At 40.5% G+C, this 19,849-nt stretch overlaps 2 protein-coding genes across 5 annotated transcripts; one reads left to right on the top strand and one right to left on the bottom strand.

Annotated features, from left to right (window-relative positions):
* The first annotated feature begins 915 nt into the window (after window positions 1-915).
* LOC102303527 (vitellogenin-like) lies at window positions 916-12,146 on the top strand. Its single transcript, XM_005923420.3, has 34 exons — window positions 916-976; window positions 2,528-2,548; window positions 2,664-2,815; window positions 2,901-3,152; window positions 3,230-3,391; window positions 3,472-3,620; window positions 3,694-3,856; window positions 3,947-4,104; window positions 4,185-4,350; window positions 4,457-4,582; window positions 4,677-4,895; window positions 4,979-5,196; window positions 5,288-5,385; window positions 5,475-5,599; window positions 5,670-5,771; window positions 5,879-5,998; window positions 6,091-6,280; window positions 6,463-6,556; window positions 7,685-7,870; window positions 7,977-8,097; window positions 8,175-8,379; window positions 8,461-9,131; window positions 9,324-9,428; window positions 9,541-9,621; window positions 9,695-9,898; window positions 10,003-10,145; window positions 10,225-10,360; window positions 10,433-10,556; window positions 10,652-10,832; window positions 10,908-11,002; window positions 11,129-11,223; window positions 11,342-11,507; window positions 11,602-11,763; window positions 11,847-12,146. The coding sequence occupies exons 1-34, from the start codon at window positions 937-939 to the stop codon at window positions 11,936-11,938; spliced, it is 5,322 nt and encodes a 1,773-aa protein (XP_005923482.1). The 5' UTR covers window positions 916-936; the 3' UTR covers window positions 11,939-12,146.
* Window positions 12,147-12,865: 719 nt separating this feature from the next.
* LOC102303835 (afadin- and alpha-actinin-binding protein) lies at window positions 12,866-19,849 on the bottom strand. Of its 4 annotated transcripts, none has more exons than XM_014333906.2 (14): window positions 19,721-19,849; window positions 18,266-18,380; window positions 17,891-18,042; window positions 17,459-17,662; window positions 17,156-17,266; window positions 16,890-17,025; window positions 16,684-16,759; window positions 15,687-15,867; window positions 15,332-15,488; window positions 14,909-15,045; window positions 14,468-14,641; window positions 14,244-14,361; window positions 13,896-14,046; window positions 12,866-13,791 (listed from the first exon to the last, which is right to left on the bottom strand). In XM_014333906.2, exons 2-14 carry the CDS (start codon window positions 18,282-18,284, stop codon window positions 13,656-13,658), a joined length of 1,752 nt encoding a protein of 583 aa, XP_014189392.1. In that variant the 5' UTR covers window positions 18,285-18,380; window positions 19,721-19,849; the 3' UTR covers window positions 12,866-13,655. The 4 variants fall into 4 exon arrangements, with proteins under 4 accessions (XP_014189392.1, XP_042078237.1, XP_042078244.1 ...); XM_042222303.1 differs by having other exon boundaries at window positions 19,725-19,849; XM_042222310.1 differs by having other exon boundaries at window positions 13,896-14,043; window positions 19,725-19,849.

Raw genomic sequence — 19,849 nt, 5'->3', positions numbered from 1 at the left:
CAGCTGAATTTGCTCAATTTGAGTCAATTAAAAGTATGATATAGTGATCTTATTGAATCTTATAGTCTTTGGTCCTGTCTAATATTTCACAACATTTCATATTTTTTAAAGGGAACATTTAGAAGCATAAGTAAAAAGCTAAACAAAACAACATGGAAACAAAGTAAATTTTACTTAAGCAACCGTCACATAAATCATAATATTTGGCAGAAAAATGGACAGAGTCAAAGCAACAAGCAGAAATTAAGCAAAAATAAATAAACGGTGTCAGAACATGACAGCAGATAAAAGCAGAGCAGGCAGATCTGCTAAAATGTCACAGCCTTCACAGTCTGACCACAACAAATAAAGTGAGCAAACAGCAATAGTCACGCTGACCCTTTATCTGAACTTTGAAACCACATTTGAATAAGTTGATGGAGAGATGCCACAAATGTTACAACATTAAAAAAATAAATAAATCAGTGGCACTGTCTTGATTTTATGAGACAAATAATATTTAAGCAAACACTTGACATGTATGTAAACAACTGAAAATGTCAGTGAAACCTTATTTTTAATGAACCTTTTTGCTATTCTTATATAGCAAAAAGTCTTTTGGATAAAGGGAGATTAGTTATATGTCAGGAAAAAAATGAAAAGATAAACACATCAGCAAATACACTGCAACAAAATAAGATTGTTGTGAAAAAAAATTCTATTTTTCAGTTTTGCTTTCGAATGAAACGCAATGAAAATTTCTACACATCACGTCAGGACTTAGCCTGCCATATTTGAAGAGAACAAGGGCAGGTGACCCTGACTTTTCATCCACTGATATATGAGTGCAATGATCAAATGTCCAGGGGTTTGAATCATACCTTCGTGCAATTTGTCAGCACAAATTTCCCTTTAAAAGGCTGCCTGTCTCTGCAGACCAGCACCACCCTGTCAGCAATGAGAGCGCTCGTGCTCGCCCTGATTCTGGCCGTTGTGGGTGAGTGATGATGTTTGTGCAAAACTTTGCTATTTTATAAATATGTTCAAAAATAATGCTGATTTCATATTTGGAGTTTTATTGATTATGCGTTGAATGGTAATGTCAGTGTAATGTAGGGTCTTTACCCAACAATAAAAAGCACCTTGAAGCAACTGTTGTTGTGATTTGGTGAAATGTAAATAACATTTGAATTGAGTTGAATGTAGGTAAAGACAAATTATAGTTATGTACTTGTTATAAATTGGTAGTGGGTTTATGCCTCTTTTAAAAAAAGGTTTTCATTTTTAGGCATATGTAACAGAAAACATGTTTGTTACATATTTGGTGCTTTATGTGAATTTTAATATATACAGACCCAGCAGTTCAACTTTTCTTGTAAGCAGGGAGCTAAAACCTAGAACTAGAAATGAAAAAGCATTTTAGCTCACTTTAAGAACTAAAATCAATTCAAATGATCAAGATCAGTTTAAAATGGGTCAGTTTGTCAGCTACTGTAGACTCTACTCACAAAGAACCGCTAAGTTTTGTACAGTGTGACTTTGTAATGGGGAAAATTCTAGTTTATCCTCACATTTCGATTCAGGTGTTTAGTCACTGTAGGATTTTGTATAACCTTTTGTTTCTTAGATGAAGGATGTGTGTGTTTCAATATGACCAGGTGTAACTGCTTAGCTATGCTTAACGATGGTTCACTATGTATCTACTGACTGTTAAGGTGTAGAAGGACAAAATTCCCAAGAAGACCAGTCCAGGTGCTTCCTGGAGCATAGGTAGTGGGAAGTCTTTCCTGCCCAGCAACAGTCGGGTGGGATGAAAAATAGTTGTAACTGAAAAGATGCAGGGTTTTGTGCGTGAGGGTATAAAAGAGACCTGTGACGTCTCAAGGACGAAGCTTTCATGACTGTAGAACTGTGATGTGTGATGTGCGTTTGCTCTCCTGCATGCAGTAAATAAAGCGGCTTGACCACAGCTGACCTTGTTGCAGACTTTATTAACAGAAAATTCCACCACAACATTCAAAGACATTCAAATTTCCATTTCCAGCAAAACTTTGCATATCATTTGGTTTAGTTGCTCATCTTTACTACTTCATTATCTGAATTAAAATAGAAGTCTTATTGTACACAATTATAATGAAATTTCAGAGCAGAGTCTTTGGAGCGAACATGCAGTAATTTGCACAGTAAATATAAATCATAACATATAAACACTGCTGAAAAGCATATTCAAGCCCATTCATATGTTTTGGCATTGTTTGTGGATTCAGATTCTTTTTTTGTGTGTTTTCTTTTTTTCAACAGATTTTTCTAAATCTCATTGTGCTTTGAGTCTCTGTCTGGCTCAGTTCTGAAACATGCTTAAGAGATTTCAGGTTGAATTAGTGGTTTGTATAATCACAATGTTCGGCCTTTAACATTTACAGTGCACTGCTTTCCTTTTACCTCTGGTTTTAATTTGTAAAACAAAATGCAAACTATGTTTTCAAATGTTGTAATAGTTTCAGATTTTACTCGCTGTATTACTGATTTCTTTCTTATTTTCTTACAGCTGGTGATCTTCAACATCAAGGTAAGTTTAATACTGTGTTCATTGTGAAACATAAACTGTAGGCCTGGTTTAGAGTTTATAGTTGATATAATTTCACAAATGAGTCATATAAATTACATTCACTGACTTCTTCCAGATCCTGTTTTTGAAGCTGGTAAAACCTACGTGTACAAGTATGAGGCGCTGCTCCTGGCGGGCCTGCTAGAGAAAGGTTCAGCGAGAGCTGGACTAAATATCAGCAGCAAAGTTAGCATCAATGCTATAGATCAGAACACATACTTCATCAAGGTAAAGATCAAAATCCTGCACAAGCTGCAGTCATTTACCTTTTACATGTATACTAATTGAATTAAACCTTACTCTTATATGAAAGCTTGAGGAACCTGAGCTCCAGGAGTATAGTGGAATTTGGCCTGAGGATCCTTTTATCCCAGCAACTGAGCTGACTTCAGCCCTCCAAGCTGAGCTCACGACTCCCATTAAGTTTGAGTATGTCAATGGTGCTGTGGGAAAAGTCTTCGCCCCTGAAACCGTCTCAACAACAGTGCTTAACATCTACAGAGGTATCCTGAATGTCTTTCAGCTCAACATCAAAAAGACACAAAATGTCTACGAGTTGCAGGAGGTTGGTGAAAGATCTTTATAAACCTGTGTGTGACAAGAAGTTGAATCTCCCTACTGAATATGTGTGCTGCTCTATAGGCTGGAACTCAGGGTGTGTGCAAGACACTTTACTCCATCACTGAGGACACAGAGGCTGAACGTGTCTATCTGAGAAAGACCAGAGATATGAACCACTGTCAAGAAAGAATAACTAAAGACATGGGGTTAGCATACACAGAGAAATGTGGAAAGTGCCAGGAGGTAGGTTTTACACATTTTATATCAGGAAACATCTGTGAAAGTGGTGGGATGCATGACAAGCAACAGCTTTGTTCTTACAGGACACTAAAAACCTGAAAGGAGTTTCATCATACAGTTACATCATGAAACCACTCGATAATGGCATCCAGATCAAGGAGGCATCGGTCCATGAGCTGATCCAGTTCTCACCTTTCAGCGAGCAGCATGGAGCTGCCCATATGGAGACCAAGTATGTCCATAACAACTGTGAATACAAAAATTGATTCAAAGAACGTAAATGAACTTTTCTTTCCACATTCAAGGCAATCCTTGATGCTCCTTGAGGTTCAAACACCCCCTTATGCACCCACTACACCACCACCCCTGGCTCAGTATTCACACCGTGGAAATCTCACATATCAATTCTCCACTGAGCTTCTTCAGTTACCCATTCTGCTCCTCAATATCAACGACATAGAGTCTCAGGTATTGTCGTAATTAAGAGATTATTCCTAAGACATGAATTAAAAGTCTGTGCCGTGCTCGGTGATATCCTGTTTACCCCTGTGTCATTAGCTCGAGGACACTCTGAATCACCTGGTCAAACAGGCTGTAGGAAAAGTTCATGAAGATGCACCTCTGGAATTTTTGAAGTTTGTTCAACTCCTCCGTGCAGCCTCCAATGAAACTCTGGAGAACCTCTGGAGCAAACACTCAGGGAGTTCTGCCCACAGGTGATTTCACTGATTAAATGTTTAAAACATCATGTAAAGATATTTGCACAATTTGGCAAACTTCCTTTTTATTGTTTCAGAAAATGGATCATGGACACCATTCCTGCTGTGGGAAATCCTGATGCTCTGAGATTTATCAAAGAGAAATACCTAGCAGAAACCATAACTGTGTTTGAAGCCGTTCAGGCTTTGATTACTTCGTTTCACATGGTGACAGCAACCACCGAGGCCATTGAGGTCATCGAGGTCGGTAAATCTCAACATATCTAGTGAAGTCAAGTTATTTTGTCCAGAGTAAGAAGGGACGTTTTTGCATTAACTCTGATACTCTTAACTCCGTGTGATGTTTTAGAGCCTATCAAAGGAAAGCAGCATCGTGAGAAACCCAGTTCTGCGCCAGATTGTATTCCTTGGCTACGGTACCATGATTTACAAACACTGCTATGAGAGGACTTCCTGTCCTGCTGAGCTCATACAGGTAATATAACATTGACCTTACATGCTGCCTTAGAGTCACGTACACATTTAAGAATGAGAGAACGGGTGATTTACTTCCTTATTTGCTCTTGCAGCCCATTCAAGACCTTCTTGCACAGGCTCTGAAAGATGGAAACACAGAGGACATCATCCTGTTTGTGAAGGCTTTGGGAAATGCTGCGCATCCTTCTAGTCTCAAGACAATCACAAAGATGCTGCCCCTACATAGTAAATTAGGTTCATCACTGCCAGTGAGAGTTCATGCTGAAGCCATGATGGCCTTGAGGAACATCGCCAAAAAGGAGCCTAAAACGGTGAATTATCAACGCAGAGATTTCCTGATCATTCTAGTTTTGCACAAAGCTCCACACTGAGTCTGCGTTCTCTCATACATTAGGTCCAGTATTTAGCCTTTCAGCTCTACGGGGACAAGACTCTTCATGCAGAGATCCGCATGCTTGCGTGCATGGTGCTCTTTGAGACAAAACCTTCAATGAGTTTGGTGTCAGCTGTTGTTCATATTGTGAAGACAGATACAAATTTGCAAGTAGCAAGCTTCACCTACTCCCACATGAAGTCCCTGACTTGGAGCACCAGCGTTATTTATGCCTCAGTGTAAGAGTGCTTTCTAATCCTTCGTCACAATCGGATAAATCTCTGTGATTTGATCCATCCTGCAGTGAGCTCTTTCATGTTATCACTGCAGTGCTGCAGCATGCAAAGCTGGCCTGAGAATGTTGGGCCCAAACCTGGACAAACTGAGCTCACGTTTCAGCAAAGCCATCCATGTCGACGTCTATAACAGTGAGAATCGCCGTGGCTGGTTTAACTAACCTGGATCTTTATTTTCGATTTAATAATGTTTAACTGCATCTCATTAAACTCTCTGTTAGGTCCCTTTATGCTTGGTGCTGCTGCGACTGCTTACTACATCAATGATGCTGCCACCATCATGCCCAAATCTATTACGTCTAGGATCAAGGCTTTCTTTGCTGGAGCTGCTGCTGACATTCTGGAGGTAAAGGAAACCAAAATCAGTCCAGATATTTAATAACTAACCTGAAAGTTACTTGTCTTTTTTTTTCTAGGTGGGAGTAAGAACTGGGGGACTACAGGAGGCTTTTCTGAAAAACCCAGCAGTTTTTGATAGTGCTGACAGGGTCACCAGGATGAAACATGTCATTAAGGCTGTAAGCAACACCATAAAGTTACAAGAACGACAGGGACATCTTATCTGCTATCTGCAAAATGAAACAGAAGACTAGTGATCAGCTGGACTGCATCTCTCTCTCTACAGCTCTCTCACTGGAAGTCTGCACCCAACAGCAAACCCCTGACTTCCATCTACGTCAAGTGTTTTGGACAAGAAGTTGCCTTTGTTGACTTTGACAAAAACTGGTTTGGCAACACCTTTAATGTACGATTTAAATAAACAACCCATCAACCTAAAGATCAGTTTAATCACGATTTTGCAAGACGCAATATTTATAAAATATTCTTCCCCTGCAGCTCATCCTTGGCAATAACGATGCTGACACGTTTGGTAGAGATGTTTTCAAGGCTCTGCAGTCTGGTCCTACTTGGCGCTTTGTTAAGCCTCTGCTGGCTAATGAGGTGAGACGTATCATGCCTACTATAGCTGGTTTCCCCATGGAGCTCGGTCTGTACACTGCTGCTGTGGCTGCTGTTCGTGGTCAAAGTGAGTGAATATTACTTAACGACCTAATATTTCTTTCAACACCAAAACTTCTTTAAAAGTTTTGAGCATTTTCTTAAACTTCTTTCAAAGAAAGAAGAAGTTGCAAACGTTCTTTTAATAAATTAATGTGGAAATATCATAACAATGTGCAGAAAAGTAACTTTTCTGTTCTGTTTTCTTAGTCAAAGTCACGACAACTCCAGCTCTGCCAGAAGACTTTTATCTCAGATACCTTCTCAAGGCAGACATATACATTACAACCAAGGTCACACCAAGGTGGGGCAATAGCTGTCGCTACAATAGTAAATGGCTAATACTTTATAATACAGCACATAACTAAGGGTTTAATTCTACCTGCAGTGTGAGATGGGGAAGCTCCCCACTGAAAATGGCTTAATTTTGTGTTTGTGCCTCAGTTTCTGTAAAATACCTGAAGTTACGCACTACTTAAAATTACTTATGCATTACTCAAAACTCTTCATGTACTATTTAAAATGACTTTCAGTGTAATTTGTGTCTCTTTTCTTGCAAAATAACCAAAGTTACACACTGCTTACTCACGTCTATTGCTACTTCTGTACTGTTTAAATTGCTTACAGTACAATTTGTCTTTTCCTGGAAACACAATACTTATAACTACTTGCATACTACTTAAAGTTACTTATCCATGAATTTCCTTGTTTTCTTAAAATGAAAAAAATTAAGGTACAATTTGTGTCTCTTTTCCTGTAAAATACTCAAAGATACGCACTACTTGAATTTTCTTAAGCAATATTTAAAGATATTAGAATAGAATAGAATAGAATAGAATAGAATAGAATAGAATAGAAGAGTCATTTATTGTCATTGTACATGTACAACAAAATTGCAGATGCTCCACACTATTTGTGCCGAAATAAAATATAAATAGTGTACAGCAGGAATATATACAATCAAGAGGGATATATACAAAAATAAGGGAAAGGCGCACGTTAGAGAACAAAATAGTTGCAAACAGGTTGGAAGTAGTGCAAAGAAAAGGTCTGAATAGAGTCTGTGTGTAAGCGACCTGAGTGATGCAGGTATTTCTGTACTATTTAAAATTACTCACATTATAATTTGCATGATTTATGTCTCCATTCCTCTAAAATACCTGAAGTTACATGCAGATTAAAGGTACGTGTGCATAATGTAAAATTACTAACAGTGTAATTATTATTTTCTTGTAAAAAACTTAAATTATTACCCTTATGCAACTGTGTCTACCTCTGGGTATTTGTTGGTAAATATAATTATATTGTAATTTCAGGTATAATATAAGGAAATTCCACTTATTTCTAAGGGAATTAACCTCTTGGGCGCCGGCTGTATTATGACGTGTTACCAACAAATGTAATATAATGTTCAACTGTCCTCCTCTTCTAGTGCGGCTGTGAACACATTTGCTGTGTTCGGGATAAACACTGCCATACTGCAGGCTGTCATGGTATCAAGAGCCAAACTCTACTCCATCGCACCTGCCAAAACTGAAGTCACATTTAACATCAATGAGGGCTACTTAAACTTCACAGCTCTTCCTGTTTCAGTGCCTGAAAACATTACCGCTGTGGAGTAAGCCATGACGTCTTTAATTTATTACATATTCTTAAACATCGCTTCTGAGATCCTTTTACCTTTGCACTGATGATTACGGTTCATCCTTGCTTCTCTTCAACAGGGTTGAGACTTTTGCTGTGGTAAGAAATCCTGTTTCGGGAGAAAGTATCACTCCTGTGATCCCTGCCAACCCAAGACAGATTCTTATATCGAACAACACTTCTTCTGATGCTGCTAATGAGGTGAATTTAAAACCGTTTTAGAGATATAAAAAAATATTGTGTCTTTTTTATGTAATTTACATACTTTCTCCTCATAGTCGAGATCCGCAGAGTTCATTTCTCAACGTCAGAAAGCTGGCATGCACATCAAATCTAAAATGGTGAAGAGTAAGAAGAAGTACTGCGCTCAGACTGTTAACGCTGGACTCAAGGCCTGTCTCAAGATTGCCACTGCTCACATGGGGGATGCTGCAGTGTATAAACTGGCTGGAAAGCACTCTGCTGTTTTTTCTGTCATACCAAGTAAGAACTTAGAAAAGTGCTTTCTCTAGTGACACAGTGCAGAAATTAGCTGCTAACCGCATTAACTGATGATGCTTTCAGTCGAAGGTGAAGCTGCTGAGAGACTGGAATTAGAGGTTCAACTTGGAAGTAAGGCTGCACAGAAGATCATCAAACACATCACCCTTAGAGAAGAAGAAATCCCCGAGGAAACACCAGTCTTAATGAAGCTCCACAAAATCCTGGCCTCTACCCAGAAGAATAGCACCACGTCCTCCTCCTCGTCGTCCTCCAGTTCCAGGAGCTCTCGCCTTCCTGGCAGCTCCTCTTCCTCTAACTCCAGCTCTTCATCCCATTCTAGCAGGAAGACCATTGATGCAACTGCTCAACAAGTCCAGTTGGTGAAAAGACGTTACAGCAGCAGCAGTAGTAGTAGTAGCAGTAGTAGTAGAAGTAGTAGTAGCAGGAGTAGCAGCAGCAGTAGCAGCAGCAGTAGCAGTAGTAGTAGAAGCAGCAGAAGCATAAGTAGTAGCAGTAGTAGCAGCAGTAGTAGCAGCAGCAGTAGTAGTAGTAGTAGCAGTAGTAGAAGCAGCAGTATCAGTAGTAGTAGAAGCAGCAGCATAAGTAGAAGCAGCAGCAGCACAAGCAAAAGAAGCAGCAGCTTCAGCTTCTCCACCTCTGTCAGTACTTCCAAGTCCAGCTTTGCATCGAGCTTTGCGTCGCTCTTCAGTCTTAGTTCAAGCTCTTCTCACTACAGTGTGCACCACAGAAAGGTAAACATGCTGTATTATATTCAGACAAAGAGCCGCTTGAGCTGTCACTACTAGTGTTTGAATATTTATATTGTATAAGTCAGCATTTTATTAATATTCTGTTTTCTATCTATAGTTTTAATTGATTTGAAATCTCATAGTTATCTGAGTATATATGGCCACTGTGGTTGCTGACAAAATGTTTCTTCATAGCAACCTGCGAGTCATCGCCACAAATCGAAGGAGAATCACAAAGAGAAGCACAAAGAGAAGCACAAAGAGAAGCACAAGAAAAACCACAAGGGCCACAAGACTCCAGTGAGAACCCATTTACACCATGTTTGAAGTATGACAATACTGCACATTGTACAGTTTGCACAGGTGGTAACTTGTGTTGTCTTTTGCATGGCACTATATGGCATTCTTGTAGCATCACACCTCTAAAGCCACATCGTCAGAGGTTTTCAGAAGCAGAAGCAGTGGATCAAGCTTGGACGCTATCCAACATAAGGTCAAATCCCGTCAAATCTTCTTTCCGGCGAGGGATTTTATGGATGTACTCACATGAATAGTTGTCCCCACAGAAGCGGTTCCTTGACAGTCAAGCTGCCGTGTTTGGCATGATCTTCCGTGCTGTTAAAGCTGACAAGAAGAAGCAGGGATACCAGTTCATTGCTTACATGGACAAAACCACCAGCAGACTTCAGATCATTCTAGATGACATTGTTCCTGATAACAACTGGAGGCTCTGTGCTGATGGAGCCATGTTGAGCATGCACAAAGTCAAAGTGAGACATTGTCCGCCTTATTTTTGGATGTTGAACTAAGCATAGCACGAAACAAACGAACCTAAACCTTTCTGCCATTTGTCATTTCGATTTGTTCTTTCTAGGCTAAAATGAACTGGGGAGCAGAATGCAACCAATATGACACCGCGATTACAGCGGAAACTGGTCTTGTCGGTCGAAACCCTGCAGCTCGGTTGAAGGTGGACTGGAATCGGTTACCGTCTGATCTCAAGCATTGTGCAAAGACGTATGAAACTTCACAGACACTGTCATGCATGTCATACAGACAATATGAAACCATCTGATATCTGTAAATTCCTTTGCAGGATGTATAAGTACATTTCTGCTCACATGCCAGCCGGCTTGATTCAGGAAAAGGACAGAAACAGCGACAAGCAGCTCTCGCTTACTGTGGCTGTAGTATCTGACAAGATCATCGACCTGATTTGGAAAACACCGAGAGTACGAACAGCAAAGTTGTTGTTTCAAAATCATATGTTTTGATTTTTCTCACAATAATTATTCTGTTTACAGAGCACTGTTCATAAGCGGGCTTTGCATCTTCCCATCACTCTGCCAAGTAACGAGATCAAAGATCTTACTCCCTTCGGTGACGTCTCCGGAAAGGTCAAGCACTTGTTAGCTGCGGCTGGCGCAGGTAATGGCTCGTGCCTGTCATTTAAACGTGGACAGGCTGTGTCCTTTTCTGACACATCATTTAATTTAAAAATGTACGTTTTTTCCCCTCCTCAGCTGAATGTAGCTTCACCGGCAATACAGTGACCACATTCAACAACGAGAAATTAAAGAACGAGATGCCCTCAAACTGCTATCAGGTTCTGGCACAGGACGGCACAGACGAGCTGAAATTCATCGTTCTACTGAGGAAGGATCGCACTGAACACAAGCAGATCAGTGTGAAAATTGCTCACATGTAAGATTTCATTAAAAACACGAAAGAAACTCTGGTTTTTGACAAAACTGAGTCTTTTTATTTCTTCCCGTGCAGAGACATTGACCTCTATCAGAGGAGAACCAGTGTGACTGTGGATGTGAACGGGCTGGAAATACTCACGAGCAACCTGCCCTATCATTATCCCCGAGGTTTCTATGCAGTCTAAAACCTTTGAATCGGATTTTGCAAACTACCATCAAACCTACGATCAAATTTTATCCCAGATCTTTGTGTTGAAAAAACGAGAGTAATCATGGAACCTTTTTGTCTTACAGCTGACATCCAGATCAAACAAAGTGGCGAAGGCATCTCTGTGTATGCAGCTAGCTATGGTCTTCATGAAGTCTACTTTGACAAGAAGTCATGGAAGGTAAAAGCAAAACTGATAACTTTGGTTATGAGCTTAAAAGGAAAAACGAAAAAGACCAAGCGAGATGGAAATTCAGTTAAAATTGACGTCTGATCAATCACGTGATCCTATGACGCAGATTAAAGTTGTGGACTGGATGAAGGGGAAGACTTGTGGGCTCTGCGGAAAGGCCGACGGGGAGACCATGCAGGAGTATCGCACACCCACTGGATGGATAGCCACGACAGCAGTGAGCTTTGCTCATTCTTGGATTCTGCCAGCTGAGAACTGCAGAGACGCCACTGGTAAGACAAAGATATCTGATGTAACCATGGCAAGTCTTCTAAAGAAAAATATACTGAATCTATCAGGAACCCTAAAATCCCTGCTGTGTTACAGAGTGCCGTATGAGGCATGAATCGGTGCAGCTGGAGAAGCAGGGAAACATGCAAGCTCAGAACTCCAAGTGCTACTCTGTCGACCCTGTACTGCGCTGCATGCCTGGGTGCTTCCCTGTGCGCACCACCAGCGTCACTGTTGGCTTCCACTGCCTTCCAGCTGGTGAGTCTACAAAGATTAAAAATGCAACATCGTGGAGAAAAACACGGAGTTTCTAATTATTTTTGCTCCCTTCACGTCCGCAGGTTCCAGCCCCTCCAGCATGTATAAGAGCGTGGACCTGATGGAAACTACGGAGAGTCACCTCGCCTGCACCTGCACAGCTCAGTGTGCTTAACAACAGCACTGTCAGTCTCAGACATTACATGTATGTTTTGAATGTTATTTTAAATAAAGTGAATCTCCAGATAAACTTACTGAGCTAAAAATGAACTCTGGCGAATTTCAAAAGGAAAATCTGTACCGAATAAGACTGTTTATTACATTTATTGTAACACAGAGACAATAGAAATGAGATCATCTGTGAAATAAAGTGTGAAGCTGAACGCACCCATATAAATTCAGTAATTGCCAGTTTTCCTTCTGGCTTAAATAAGTGATCCATATTCTCCATCCACCTCCCTGCTTTCTGTGATATCATCCACATAAATGCTTCCCTTATACAGTGTGGTGACTGCAATTAATTTGCACATGCCAGATGACAAGTGCTGTGTAATTCTCCAAATTTTGGTATCGATCCAAACACCGATAAAGGCAGCTTATGTAGAGAAGAGCAGTGCGTTATCATTTATTAGATACATCACAATCATTTTGCAAATTCTGAACGCCTTTTAAAGACTTCTACTGTGATTTTTACTTTGCACAATAATTACTTAAGCCACTAAAACACACCTTTCAGCTTTTTGTGTAATTTGAAAGATTTTTTTGGACATGGAATGTAAATATGCCTGTTTCCAAAGAGCTTTGGGTCAACTTCTGTTGCTTAAATGTGCTTTAGGCTATGAATGAAATTGAACTTAAGAGGATAGAAACAAAGTATTGATCTGATACCAATACCAGCATTGGTATCGAAGCTATTTGGATCAATCCGTCCACCTCTACTGTTGACTTCGAATGAACTAGTGATTCAGAAACACACACATAGTGATGCCCTAAAGTCAACAGAAGTTTTGTATGCACTCATTTTGTGCAAAGGAAGAACATTGAAACACACATTAATGAATGATGCCGTGTTTAGTATACAAAACCAAGTGTATTCTATTCATATAGATAAAGTGTTTTATTTTACCTCTTAATAAACACACCCATTGAATGGCTATAATTATTGGTGCCATGGTATTCTTCTTATAGTGCATTTTGCTTTACAGTCTCAGTCCACCACAGAGGAATGGGAACCAGGAGAGGCAGTGATGATTAAAAAAAATCAGTGATTACTTCCCCGATAGAAGTCAAAACTATAATGAGCGTGAACATGAACATGTCATTTAACATTTGAGAGGAAAATAACGGCCACCTGTCAACACAAAGCTCCTAAAAGAAAAGTGACATTAAAGAAACAAATTGTTTCATGACAAATCATATTAACGTCACAGTGGTCTAAAGTCACTATCTCCTACATAATATGTAAATTGTGCAAGATGTTACATTCTTCCTATTCAAAGCAGCAGATAAACTACCTGTTACAAACCTAACAGCAACATTTACTGGAAAAACGAGCTGTCACCCAGTCACATTCTCAGTGTTGTAAACAGAGCCGGCATACTTGATTTGATTTACTCAGTCACATATTGTCACATATTGCATCAGCAGCATCTAAATGTAAGATATGCCAATTCATGATTTACAGTACCATAAATAAGTAAACTAACTACATACTATATGCAGTACATTAATACAGATCCAGCAAACGTCACTCTTAACGCTCTTTCCTTCTTAAGCTGTTTAATCATTTTACAGTCCATCTGTGGGCCTTTGGCATCCACCCATCAGACGCATCAGACATAAACACTGGACATTAATGATACGTCTGATTCAAGTGAACGGAGTTTTTGGCTTCAGATGGAGCTGTTCTTCTCCTGTGAGAGTGTGTGGTCCTCGCTGTACTCCCACTGTTGGTGCTGGACGAAAACATCTCCACAAAACGTGCCCGATTCCTCCACATGTTCCCCGTTTGTCTTTGGTTGCACTGAGCTGCAATCACATTGAGGGGAAAACTTCAAATTAAGTTCATGCAGGTACATTATGCCATGCTTATTACTAATTCAGAAACTGTGGTACACATAAAGCAACCACACCTGTTTTCTGGGATAAAGCAAAGCGTGCGACACAGGTCAGTGGTGGAAGCCGACGCGAGCGCGACACACCTGGGTGTGGGGGAGGCTGTGTCTGAAGGACATTTGATGAGCTTTTCTGGAGCCACCGTCGCAGCCGCCTCTGTTTCAGCTGCTGGGAAAAAAGAGGCCGATTTAATGACTGCTGGAATTGATGGAAATTACTCATCACTTAAAAAGAAACTTAGTCATAAGTCTATTTGGATATATTTTCCTTTTTTCAACTCCTGCTACTACGTAACATTTTCAAACCATCTAAAGCAACTGCTGCTCTTCATTTTAGGGAAACTGATAGAAAACTGAGAGACTCACATATCAAAAAGGCACTTTTAGATTTTAACAATGGGGTTTTCTTTGAGTCTGCAAATGGACTCAAGTTTAAAAACTGGTGTTTGAGCCATGTTGCCCGATCCTCCTCAAAGGCCTTCCTCTGCAAAATGAACCCAAAAAAAGGTTTTAAAAACAGTTCAAGCATCTTACCTGTCATATGCACACAACTTTGCACAAGATGTAAACTAATATTTGTTTTTAATCACCTCGTGGCTCAGTCTGATGGCTGCCTCTGTAAAGTTCTTCCTCTCCCTCTCAAAGATCTTCCTCTGCTCCTCCAGAGTCTTCCACTCGTCCCCGAGGCGCTCCTTCTCTTGAAGCATGTAGCAATTGCTTAGCAGGGATGCGGTTTCCTCATCACATGCAGAGCTTACCTGATGCTATAGGAAAGAAAGGAACGTGGATGAATTAATCAACAATTTATTGATTATTTATAAAACTAAATGAGTTTCAACCAAAACACAAACAACAGTAAGTCAGGTGTTCATTCCAGAGTAACGTGAGAAGTAGCAGACATCTCTGATCCTGTTTTTGGTAAATGTATTTTCCTTTCACTCAACACCGATAAATATTAAAGACACTTTCTCTCTGTGTGTGCAAATTTCAGCTTTTAAATCCACACAACCTCAGGGCTAATTCACCCGTACCTGCAGGAGCTGCTGCTGTGTTTGAATAAAGTCTTTGCACTGCTGGATCTCCAGCTTTAGTCTGTCCATCTCTTCCTCCTGAGTCTCTTGTGGAACAGCATCAGTGTTTTTGCTTTCCACCATCTGAACCAAGGATGCTAAGCAAAAAGCCCAAATAAACGTGTCTTATAAATACTGAAGGAACAATAAGTAAACATCAAACACAAAGTGACAGAGCCGCTGTATATAAAATATTCAAACCATTCATTATCTTTTGCTTCCAATCAGCTCATAACATTTCTTGATTTTAACAGACAAAAACATAACAGGTCCATGTGTGAATACTGACTTTTAATTCTTTGAGCAATCACAGCAGAGGCTTCAGTTAATAATTCAAACAATTATTTGCATTAGTGAGGAATCGTTGATGTCACAGTATTTTACCCTGGCTGTCCAGTCTTTCCACATGGCTCTTAAGTCTCCTCCACTGGAGACGAATACTGTTGGTCAGTTTCTCCCGGGCATGAAAGCAATAAAGCTCTACACTTTCCTTACTGGAATCGAACACCTCTTCCTCTTCCTCTTCCTCCTCCGATGTGGCCTGGAGTGAATAAATAAATCAAACATTTTCCAGTCTGCTGGTAGCACATCTAACAAACATTTTTGAACGACTAAGTGAAACAAAGAAGGAGGCTGATTGTTTAAAATTGCGAGGAAATGTCATCAGCAGCTTTAAAATGTGACGGAAGAGTCGCAAAAGAAAAATAAAAAATGTATACAAAAGGTGATCAAACACTACCTGTACGCCACTGTGTTCAGGTTTGTCGCTTTTCGCAGCCGGTTTTCTTGAACTTAGAATGGACACCATGTCTTTTTTTATCTGCTGCAACACTTTCCTCAGCTCTGCATTTTCCAGCACGAGCTCTCTGTGGCGAGCGTCATAGTCGCTCAGCAGAGTCTTATACATTTCCCCTTCATGCCTTATGAAGAGAAACACAGGTCTCTTATCAGTTAGACAGTTGCGCTCAATTTAAGAGGAAACATCCAAGATTAGTGCCAGCCATGTTTGAGGTTCATGCTGCCAAAAATGTTCATTAGAGTGACCTAGAAAACTGACAAAGGCACTAATCTGCTCCTTGTTTGAGGCTCCAAAGTATAGCGACTAACATAGAGGAGTGTCTCTGATCCAACAAAGGTTCACCTATGTATCTAGGGTTCTCAGAGTGCCACTGGCCACCCTTACTAACATTTTATGCAAGCAACAAAGAAGATTGAGCAGAGGGGTCATTTCTCTAATGCCAACTTTCCACTCTCCAGTCCTCTTAGTCACACAGGTCTAGACACCAGTGTCTCTAGGCGAGTGGTTATTGGAGGTTGCTGGTCAATAGGTGAACATAATCACAAAGAGGTATGCAGTGATGCACCAAAGACCACCTTATGATTAATTTGGTCACTAGCAGATAGCCGCGGTTACTGTAGCTGTCAGGCTGTCTGCAAACACTTGCCAACTACTCACCGAGTGCTAGTTAAACTGTGGAAGGAGCAACACAAACTGGAAACTGAGAATTTTGGCACTCGGAGTAAAGGTTGTGCCTCAACACTGCACTTCAAGAATTAGTTGGAGAATATGCATTTTGCCCAGTCTCTAGCATCATGTGACTAAGGCAGTATCAGACTGAACCTCTATAACTTTGACACATACAATCAATCTTCACACTAACAGTTAAATGTTAGTAATTTAACTTGATTCTTTGCAGTCAAAACCCAGATTTGACATATAAAAGAAGTGAACTTACTTTGCTTCTGTCTTTTCAGTTTTCCAAAGGCTTCTCTTCCCATCAGCTCTCCCAATGTTGTTTAATACATCAATGGCTGAAGAGCCCGGAGAACAAATGTGGGAAAATAAGAAATTCTGAGACTTGAAAGGAAAGAAGTTTCACCTCTCACACACAAGACATTGAATTAACTATTGATGCAACGAATGATGTAACGAGGATTTTACCCTGTTTCTTCTCCTTTTTGTCAACCAGCAGCTGATTCAGTCGTTCCTTCAGTTTGTTAAATTCTCTTTCCTTCCTTTTCATCTCGTGATTGTACTGGCTGGCCCGGCTTGCAATAATGTTCTGAAGCTTTTGAACCTAGGGGATTGTGAATAAAAGAAACTGTGACTTCTAATAAAATTGGCGCCCTTTCTCCTGAAACCCAAATACCAGACCATGAAAGCCAGATTGGTCTCACACTGTCTGTGGCAGCACTTAATAAAAATACCTCTTCTTTTTCATTCTTCAGACAGCTCTGCAAACTTTTTGCTTTCAGCTGCAGCTGCCGTTCTCTCTCAAGAAGTCCCGTGTTTTCTCTTTTAGAGAGTTCGAGCTGCTCCTAAAAAATAATACAATGGACAGGAACTCAGTAAAAGACCAGAAGTGTTTTGGAGAGCTTAACAAAAGGATGCACATCACAATGTTTTTTCAGAAATAAAAGGAAGAAACAAAACTCTAATGCCAATTCACCAACAGCACGTTGCTTTACTACAGATAATGCTACCTGTGTTTTTCAGGTGAGCTAGTGTACCTTCAGACGAGTGATGGTGAGCTGCAGGTGATCGATACTGCTGCTAGATTTAAGCTGCTCCACTTCCATGCTTTCAAGGGTTCTGAGGCCCCGGCGCTGCAGCTGAATCAGGTCATACATGCAATTTAGCACAGCCACAATATTCAGCTCTGAGCTGTCGCCCGACTCTGTCCAAACTGGGGGGAGGCCAAGAGAAGATATTTCCTTTAAAGGCAGAGCAAAGGGAAAAGTGTGAAGGAGGACTGACACAAATTCTCTCTGTCTTGTGTCCCTGAAAACATTCATTCAAATAAAGATTTTCTTTAAAGGCTAATTTGTTTTAGCAGAGAAAAAAAAAGGTACAAGACAAACCCAGGAGACTGCAGTCATGTACACGTTTCAATAGGGCACCTAACATCAGTGACAGCTGTGGTAATGTGCAAGGCTACCAACCTGATTGATGTGTGACAGACATTGTTGCACATTGTGCTCTGTGCAGAAGGTACTGAGCATGTAGGAGTTTCTGTGCAGCAGCAGTGATGATTGGCTAAACTGTCTCAAGGGGGATGCTCCATATTCAACAGAGCTGCTGCGACCGTCCTTGACTTGTGGAGAAAGAAAGAAGCCTGTTAAGTATTGTACATTACTCTACGCTGATTCGGTGTCTAACAATACATTTATTAGGTGTCACTAAAAATGGCTTTTATCAATCATATTTATCAATTATCAAAGTGTTCTTTACTGCAAAGCTGAGGTCGACATTCAGAACTGAAGGTACAACACTGCACTGATATATATTCAGTGGCCTTTAAAGACGTCAAAACTCACCCAGGGAGGACTCTGGCATGTTTGCAGTGCAGACCTCAGGCTTTGTCTCTGGATCATCTACTGCATTTGCAGGACAGGCAACGTTTGCCACGGGATCCACCTACGCAGCCTGCTCCTGAAATAGACGATCAGATTAACAGCAGCGATTCAACTCGTCTGGATTACAAGGATTTGGGAGGCAGTGGTGAGAGATGGAGGCATGAAGCTAGAGAGCACGGTCTGAGGATAAGTGATTTATTCACTTATCAGTGGCAACAAGCTACACAGAAAACATCCAGCGCACTCGCAGTTACCCCACAGTGCGTTTATTTAAAACGTTTAGCTTCAAATCTAACAATATAGCTTTTGTTATCAAACCATTGTCAGTGCAGGCTGAGTATCTAACAGGTTACGGTTTGGGACACAAGAGATCCTCTCATCACAATGTGCTTATCAGCTGATTAGACTAATCCCAGACAGACAACATGCTTGTTTGTCTGCAGGCATTCACGTTCAAAAACATGAATCAAAAAAAATATGTGAGGAAAGTATTTCCTTCTAACAAAATAAACAGTGTGCACTGACACTACTTCAAACATACAACATCCTTTTACAGCGCTTCACAAGACATCAGCTACTGTACCAGAGTGAGACCTAAAAATATTTCTCTTACTCAGACATTTTTCCCTCTTATCACCATCTGATATGAGAAGTGTGACTTTTAGGGGACCTACCTTTGGTTTCAGTGATACTTAATCAGTCTGCAGAAACAGATGGCAAGCCTTCAGCCACAAAGCCTGAGGAGCATGGGCCCGGCTTATATAGACTACTCAACAAGTGCTAACCTTTAGCTCATTAGGTCACCATTCACAAACTGAGTCCTGACAGAATGTGTTTACAGTGTAATGGTGAAATAACATAAAATAGTCACTGAAATTTTAGACCGGAGAACTTGATGGGATCACAGCAGAAACTAAACTAAGCCGCACTGTTTATGGAAGCTAAAGCTCTCTGTAGTAAATCTTTCCTTCATATAATATAATATAATTAAAAGTTCAGCTACATCCCTTTACAAAATTGGCAGCTATATTAAATTAAAAACATCTCTAAAGTTATTTAAATTGGAAATGAAGATATTGGCCGTTTGAATGAAGGATTTATTACACCATAACTGCGCAGTCGGTGTTCCTAATTATTGGAAACTCAAAAATCCCAGGTAAGTAAAGTGTCCAGTTACGCATTATTTTAGCTAACGTTAAGGTTTGCCGATGAAATTAAATAAATAAAGCATAATAAAGCAAATGTTATTCGGGTTTCTCACCAGCCGTCAGCGCTAAACTAACGTTGTCCAGGGAGCGCTACCACCGCAGAACAGCGAAAACAGAAGCCGGAGGGCTACCACAGCCGGACGAACAAGTTAGGTAGCCTCGACAGTTGGTGTTTTAAATGTTTACATCATGAGGAAACAAAACTCACTTGCCTTACGATACAATTTGACACGTATCTCTCCAATGCAGCGCGCACCGGACCGTCTCCTTAAGCCCCGTCGTTCCTAATGACAGTGTACGCCACCGCAAGCACTCCAAGCATAACGCTAATTGGCCC

Source organism: Haplochromis burtoni, unplaced genomic scaffold (assembly GCF_018398535.1).
Source record: "Haplochromis burtoni strain Fernald_Lab_line unplaced genomic scaffold, NCSU_Asbu1 Contig_5, whole genome shotgun sequence".
Classification (NCBI taxonomy): domain Eukaryota; kingdom Metazoa; phylum Chordata; class Actinopteri; order Cichliformes; family Cichlidae; genus Haplochromis; species Haplochromis burtoni.
This window is presented reverse-complemented; position numbering and strand designations above follow the sequence as displayed.

Coding starts and splice junctions, on each gene's coding strand:
- LOC102303835 (XM_014333906.2), bottom strand. Junction 17,267..17,458: donor TCACCATCACTCGTCTGAAG/GTACACTAGCTC, acceptor ATTATTTTTTAG/GAGCAGCTCGAACTCTCTAA. Junction 16,760..16,889: donor CAAAAAGGAGAAGAAACAGG/GTAAAATCCTCG, acceptor CGGGCTCTTCAG/CCATTGATGTATTAAACAAC.
- LOC102303527 (XM_005923420.3), top strand. CDS start 937: ATGAGAGCGCTCGTGCTCGCCCTGATTCTGGCCGTTGTGG. Junction 3,153..3,229: donor ATGTCTACGAGTTGCAGGAG/GTTGGTGAAAGA, acceptor GCTGCTCTATAG/GCTGGAACTCAGGGTGTGTG. Junction 3,392..3,471: donor AATGTGGAAAGTGCCAGGAG/GTAGGTTTTACA, acceptor TTGTTCTTACAG/GACACTAAAAACCTGAAAGG.